The following is a 7,810-nucleotide window of genomic DNA, read 5'->3' on the forward strand; positions in this document are numbered from 1 at the left end:
ACACATTTAAAACACTTTATTATTCAGGACTGTCGTTCATTTAATCATTGTACTACTATTTGAGGCACTGTTTTAATTAACACCGGTGTTAATGCTACTAAAGCAGCAGAAGTCATACTTTTACTTTTACTTTTAAATACCGGAGGTGAAAGTGGTAAATGCGAACATGCAGAACCTTTAATGTGTACATTAGTGCGATGACTGTACTTTACTAGGCATGTGGAAATCTTAACCAATCAGAACAACCAACCCAGTATGAGCTCATGTGAAGAAAATCTGAAATAGAAACACAAAAAAACGCTACAGCAATTTCAAATCATCTGATTTCACTGAAAGAATCACATTGTATGTAGATGAATACGTTTTATTGTATTTATGTTTATATGAACCTAAAGCACACAGCGATTTATTGCTGTTGTTGTTTAATTTTATGTTAATTATGAATCGATCAGTTCCTCAGCTGCAGTTCAGAAGTGGAGATGACAGATAACCCTGTTCAGCTGCTAAAGTTGTTAATAATGGTTGTAGCTGCCTAAATGTATCAGTGGTGTGTAAAGTAAGGACAGTGACTCGTTACTTTAAGTGAGGACCTTAATAAAGGTGACTGATAGAGAAGACTGGAAAGGTGCTGAGGCGAGACGGAATCCTGGAGGATCTCCTTTATCTTTCTATTTTTAGTTTTATTTTTTGTAAATTTGTCTTTCTTTCTTTCTTTCTTTCTTTCTTTCTTTCTTTCTTTCTTTCTTTCTTTCTTTCAAGTAAGAGAGAGTGTGTGTTTATGTGTGTGTGTGTTTGTGTAGGTCTATAAAATAAGGACTAATCTCCTTCTATTGTATACAGTTCTACTGTGTTTCTCTGGTAGACCTAACAGTGTGAATCAGTGTAAATCATATATAATTCATATATAACCTGGACCTTTATTCCTTTATCTTTTTTTCAGCTCCACGCTTCTTTCTTTCTTTTTTCTTTCTTTTTATTTTGATTTATTTTTTAGTTTTTAGTTTTTTTTTAAGATTTATTTTTTAATTTTAATTCTTTTTTCTTTCCTTTTTCTTTCTTTATTTTTTAGATTTTTTTCAGATTAATTTTTTTTAGATTAGTTTTTTGTTTTGTCTGCTCTTTCTTTCTTTCTTTCTTTCTTTCTTTCTTTCTTTCTTTCTTTCTTTCTTTCTTTCTTTCTGACAGGATGTTCCACTGCACACTGAGATGCAGGGGTTTTGACTTTAACCTTCTGTAATCGAATGGGGACAACAGAATGTACACTCTCACACATTTTCTTTCTTTCTTTCTTTCTTTCTTTCTTTCTTTCTTTCTTTCTTTCTTTCTTTCTTTCTTTCTTTCTTTCTTTCTTTCTTTCTTTCTTTCTTTCTTTCTTTCTTTCTTTCTTTCTTTCTTTCTTTCTTTCTTTCTTTCTTTCTTTCTTTCTTTCTTTCTGATAGGATGTTCCACTGCACACTGAGGGATACTGTAGCGCTCCATGACACCGGCAGCCAGAGCTAGAATTTGTAGCTTGGCATAAACCAAAAGATTACATCGGTCTAAATGAGTCTACACCATCAGGTTATATCTATAAGCATGAGCCTCGTCAGACTGGTCGTGGAGGTGGAGTTGCCACTATCTTTAGTGATTTCCTTACTGTTACTCAGGGAACACATCATAGATTTAATGCCTTTCAAGTGCTTGTATTTAATGTTACATTCTCCCACATGCACACAAAAAAATCCCTGATGTCTCTTGCTCTAGCGACCGTGTACAAGCCCCCGGGGCCCTACACTGATTTTCACAGGCTCTAAAAGCTGCTATGGCTGAGCATCCGAGCAAACTCATAGAAATTAGCCAAAACAATCCCAAGGTTTTATTTAGCACAGTGGCTAGATTAACAAAAACAATCACATATCTGAAGACACTATTCCATCACAGTTCAGTAGTGAGGACTTAATGAGATTCTTCACAGACAAAATTTATGTTCAACTCGTGACAGCACCTCGTGATCCAGTCTCACCTAAAGCTCTACACTCACAACTACAGTGCTTTACAAATATAGCACAGGAAGAGCTAGATAAATCTTTAGGTTACGCCCTAAATCCTTCAAGTTGGCAGTTATTGGGCCTCTCATAAAGAAACCTAATTTAGACCCCAATGAACTATCAAGTTACAGACCAATTTTACACCTTCCTTTTATGTCTAAAATACTAGAATAGGTTGTTCAACTCTGTTCAACTGAGCGCCTTCTTACAGGAGAACAACATCTTTGAAGAGTTTCAGTCAGGTTTCAGACCCCATCATCACACAGAAGCAGCACTTGTGAAAGTTACAAATGACTTGTTCTTAGCTTCGGACCAAGACTGTATGTCACTATTAGTTCTACTTGACCTTAGTGCTGCATTCGACACTATAGATCACAACATTCTCTTAGATCACTTACAAAATTACATAGGTATTCATAGACAGGCTTTAAGCTGGTTTAGCTCCTACCTGTCTGATCGATACCATTTTGTAGAATTAAATGGTGAATCCTCCAGTTTATTGCTAGCTAATCATGGGGTCCCTCAAGGATCAGTTCTAGGACCTCTGCTTTTCTCAATATAGGCTACATGCTTCCCTTAGTGTTCATCATTAGAAGGCATGGGATTAGTTTCCATTGTTATGCTGATGATACCCAGTTATATATCACATCAAAACCAGATAAATATCTAAATTGTCGACGTTAACTGAGTGTGATAAAGAGATAAATGTTTGGATGACCTGTAATGTTCTGTTGTTAAACTCTTTTGTTGATTAGACAGAAATATTGCTTATCGGTCCAAAAACCACTACACGGAAGCTCACACCCTTCCACTTAGAGATATGTACTGTAACTAGTAGCTCAACAGTGTAAGACCTGGGTGTTATATTAGAGCAATATTCTTCTGACCAATCAGCTTTGAGACTTTCCTTCTGTTCCTTCTCACACACACACACGCACACACAAACACACACGTACGCACATACTGTACACACACACAAACACACACACAAACACATGCACACAGACACGGCAGAGTTAACAGTGCGGATGATGGTGGATGTCAACGTAGGATTCTGAACACTTTTATCATGCCACACAAACTCGCTCTCTTCTGCCTGTTTGCTCTTCAATGTAAGTAAGAGAGAGAGAGTGTGTGTTTATGTGTGTGTGTGTTTGTGTAGGTCTATAAAATAAGGACTAATCTTCTATTGTATACAGTTCTACTGTGTTTCTCTGGTAGACCTAACAGTGTGAATGAGATTGCACGTAAATCATATATAATTCATATATAACCTGAACCTTTTATTCTTTTATATTTTTTTCAGCTCCACGCTTCTTTCTTTCTTTTTTCTTTCTTTTTCTTTTGATTTATTTTATAATTTTTTAGTTTTTTTAAGATTTATTTTTACATTTTTTTTTAGATTTGTTTTTTTTGTTTTGTTGTCTGCTTTCTTTCTTTCTTTTTTCTTTCTTTCTTTCTTTTTTTCTTTCTTTCTTTCTTTCTTTCTTTCTTTCTTTCTTTCTTTCTTTCTTTTTTTATTCAGTATTGTTTTAAATCCATTTTTATTTATTTGTTTATTTTTTTTGTTTGTTTGCCTTTTACTAATTTCTTTCTTAATTTTCATACATTTAAAATTATATATTTTTTTATCATATTTATCATATTTATCATATTTTCTTTATTAACTAATTTTATAGTTATGGTTTCTTTACTCATTCATTTTCTTTTTTTATTTGTCTCTATCAATCTTTCTTACTCCTTACTGTTAGTTTGATTTATGTAGATTTTACCGAACTCGTTTTGTCGTATGTTTTTCAGCCGTTTCTCTCTCGAGTATCATTCAGCTTCCTGCAGTAGTGAAGGTGTTTCGTGGTGAAACCGTCTCACTGACCTGTGATACAGTGGAGTTTTTTTCAGTATGTGATTCAGTCATCTGGCTTAAAGTGGATCATAGAAGTGGAGAGATGAGCACGGCTCCTGCTGTTCACACTAATCAGATCCGGAGTCTGTGCACAGGATTCATCTATAACACGAGTGCGGCCGACGCGGGCGTTTATTACTGCTCCGTAAAACATAGCTTCATCTCCTACATGGGCAATGGCTCCACCGTCATCGTTACAGGTAGAGCCAGTGTGTGATAAAGGACAAATAATATGTTCTGTACATAGTTATGTGTGAAAATTGAGTGAGATTAGCAGTTTCTGAAACCCAACCACAGATGCTTGATGTGAACATTAAAGCTCTTGACCTGCATCAGTTGTCACTAATTGGCTAAACACACAAACACACCAGCAGTACAGGTGTTCTTAATCTTTTGCAGAACGTCATTCTCGTCCCATCGTGATGCCGTACACTTCAGACCCCGGTGCCGGACCCTCAGTCTCTCTACAGTGTGTGGTGACGGGGGTCGTCCCGGCTGAAGTGAGCGTTTTCTGGGTCGTAGGTGAATCAGAGATGACCGGGTGGACGGAGACGGGGTGGACACGCACCAACCACTCGGCTGAAGAATACACACGCGCTCGTATCAGCGTTTCCTCCGAGATCTGGATGAAGGCTCAGAACGTGGCGTGTGTGGTGGAGGTGGAAGGCAGACGAGTCTCTAAGTCCTTCAAAAAAAGTGATTAGAAATCAACGCACATCGTATTAACACGTAAATAGAACACAGGACGTCTAATAAAGGAGATACAGTTTGATATTTCTGTTTTTGTGCACAGGTTCCTGGCAGCTATGTTCCTGGGTGATGTATTTGTGCTCTGCTGTTGCCCTCATTGTCGTTATCGTGTTTATCGTCACTCTTGCTTTCTTAAAGTGGCGTAAGAGAACAACAAATTCACGAAAAGAAATAACCAAATCTAAAATTTGTGCCTGATTTCATTTGTAATTTCTAACTTTTCAGCAGGACGGTGTTGCGTCCGTACGAGGTGCGTTTCTCACTCCACCAAACACCAAATAATCTGTTTGTGTGTGTGTGTGTGTGTGTGTGTGTGTGTGTGTGTGTGTGTGTGTGTGTGTGTGTGTGTGTGTGTGTGTGTGTGTGTGTGAGACAGATCGATAAACAATTAACAAAAGTCTAATTTTCATTTCAGATCAACCGAATCTCGCTTCAATCAACAAAACGGTAAATAAACAACGCTTAATGCAAGAATAAAATATAAACCTTAAATATATATCAATAAAAAACCTGGGGAAAGTCATTCAGTGGTTTTAATTATAAACCCTATTCCAAAGTACTGAATTTAATGAGTGTTGCTTAAAAAAACCCAACTGAACAACTGTGATTATATAATGTAACACTTAACAGTGTAGATTATGAGTTTTCAGCAGATAAAAGTCAGTAGTTATATGTTACAATATTCAGCCGTTCTACATATTAATACAGAACAATCACGCTACTGCAAACACACTGAATATTTCAAATTATAACAAGGTGTTCGGAGATATACTGTATATACATATAGAAATACATCTGAGGTGTAATAGCAATATTAATACGCCGGCTCTAATAAATATCCGAAATATTGTTTTACTCTTTAATTTACACACAAATAATAATCAACAAATAGGATTTCAACTGATCTTGTGTTTTGAATTGTTTTGTTTGTGTGTCTGTTTGCTTGTTTTTTTATTTGGTCATTTATTTGTTTGTTTGTTTTCTTTTTTGGTTTGTTTGGTTATTTATTTATTTATTCCTTAATGTATTTGTTTGTTTGTTTATTTGTTCATTTGTTTGTTTATTTGGTTGGTTATTTATTTATTTATTAGTTCATTAATTTGTTTGTTTGTTTGTTTCTTTATTTATTTATTCATTCCTTAATGTATTTGTTTGTTTGTTTATTTACTCATTTCTTAATTTATTGGTTTGTTTGTCTATTTATTTATTAGTTCATTAATTTGTTTGTTGGTTTATTTGGTTGATTATTTATTTATTCATTTCTTAATTTATTGGTTTGTTTGTTTGTTTATTTATTTCTTAGTTACTTAATTAGTTTGGTTTGTTTGTTTGTTTGCTTATTTATTCATTCCTTCATTTGTTTGTATATTTGTTTGTTTGTTTGTTTGTTTTTCTTGGGTTTTACAGTTAAATTAGTCTATAAACTGTTTGTGAATGTGGAATATTAATGAGAGTGTTTTGATGTGTTTAAACTCTCAGGAGGCAGGAGGAGGACAGAGAGATTCTCCACAACGGTTTGATGACATCAAATAAACATCACGGACATCTACAGAGACTATAAACACATGTCTGTGGTGTCTGAATGATTCTGTGTGTTTACAGGAAGTGCAGTACGCATGTGTGGACCTGATCAGTAATGGGCAACGAGGAAGCACCACTTTAAACAGGAACGTGGAATTATCTGAATAAGTGAGTGAATGAGTGACTGAGTGAATTAATGAGGGAGGGAGGGAGGGATGGAGGGAGGGAGTAGATTATTGAGTCAGTGAATGAGTGAGTGAGAGAATTAATGAGTGAGTGAGTGCTTGAATGTGTGAGTGTGTGAATGAGTGAGTGAGTGAGTGAGTGTGTGAGTGAGTGTGTAAGTGAGTGTGTGAGTGTGTAAGTGAGTGTGTGAGTGTGTGAGTGTGTAATTGAGTGTGTAAGTGAGTGTGTGAGTGTGTGGGTGAGTGTGTGTGTGTGTGTGTGTGTGTGTGTGTGTGTGTGTGTGTGTGTGTGTGTGTGTGTGTGAATGTGTAAGTGAGTGTGTGACTGTGTGAGTGTGTGGGTGAGTGAGTAAGTGTGTGTGTGAGTAAGTGAGTGAGTGAGTGAGTGAGTGAGTGAGTGAGTGTGTGTGTGTGTGTCCAGTAAATCCTGCCATCTGATCAACAGTTTTTGCCTGACCTGAAGGTCCCGTTTGGTCAGGGGTATTTCTCCACATTTGTTTTCATACATCATTTTGTATCAAACAGATAAGTGAAATATAATAGATAGAGTTGGTAAGTATGTAAAAAATGAATAACTTGTTTGTTTTATTTCTGAATGTGCATAAATGATTATATACACAAACTGTATACATTTATTATATATTTCTTGTGTTTTTCTGCAGTTTTGCACCAGGCTCGTTCAGGCTCAGAATGCAGGTATGGCCTCGTCTTACTTGCAACAGCAAAAACCTCAACAACAAAAGAAAAAAATATAGACAAATGTCACAAATAAGGTCCATGAAACCACAGTGAGCTGAAAGCGAGAGTATGTGATGTCTCCTGTACACTTCAGCTACGCTCCCATGAGTCCTGTGTGGTTAGAACAAAGCGAGATGCAACGCCTCGCATCAAAGAAGGGGGAGAAGGTCCTCTCAACGGACACCGGCATGCACCTGCATAATACACACACAAACACACATATACAGTTAACATATGATCAAATGTAGTGGCTAAAATGCAAGACGGCTTTTCCTGTTAGACAAAACCACACACTGTCTTACACGGTCGTCTCCTATTTATTTTATTTTTCCAAAAAAAAAAAAATTTTTATTGAAAATGTTCTTTAGTTGTGTCAGATAGATATAATAGATTTACATTATATGTATATATACACACATAGAGCCATTATACATAGCATAATATAAACTAAAACATAAACTGAAGAGTTATAGATTTTGTAAAACTTATTGTCGTGTCGCATTTCCGAGCCGGAATAATTTTTTAAAATCTGAATTTTTCCCATTAATTGTTTGCCAATGAATTTTTAAATGAATTTATTTATTAGTTGTTGTTTTTTTTTTTGCTATACTTTCTGAATATTTACAGCACTGATACATATTGATTTAATGATTTTAACATTAACAGAAAGAAATTGTTTTTACTGA

The 7,810-nt window shown here is 35.6% G+C and overlaps 1 protein-coding gene across 2 annotated transcripts; it reads left to right on the forward strand.

The window, feature by feature from the left end:
* The first annotated feature begins 2,980 nt into the window (after positions 1-2,980).
* On the forward strand, positions 2,981-7,506 carry LOC113662828. Of its 2 annotated transcripts, none has more exons than XM_047816618.1 (9): positions 2,981-3,139; positions 3,828-4,130; positions 4,330-4,626; positions 4,724-4,822; positions 4,906-4,930; positions 5,096-5,127; positions 6,160-6,194; positions 6,283-6,369; positions 7,049-7,506. In XM_047816618.1, exons 1-8 carry the CDS (start codon positions 3,097-3,099, stop codon positions 6,367-6,369), a joined length of 921 nt encoding a protein of 306 aa, XP_047672574.1. In that variant the 5' UTR covers positions 2,981-3,096; the 3' UTR covers positions 7,049-7,506. The 2 variants fall into 2 exon arrangements, with proteins under 2 accessions (XP_047672574.1, XP_047672575.1); XM_047816619.1 differs by having other exon boundaries at positions 4,909-4,930.
* The last annotated feature ends 304 nt before the right edge of the window (positions 7,507-7,810 follow it).

The sequence above is a fragment of the Tachysurus fulvidraco genome, chromosome 7 (genome assembly GCF_022655615.1).
Source record: "Tachysurus fulvidraco isolate hzauxx_2018 chromosome 7, HZAU_PFXX_2.0, whole genome shotgun sequence".
Classification (NCBI taxonomy): domain Eukaryota; kingdom Metazoa; phylum Chordata; class Actinopteri; order Siluriformes; family Bagridae; genus Tachysurus; species Tachysurus fulvidraco.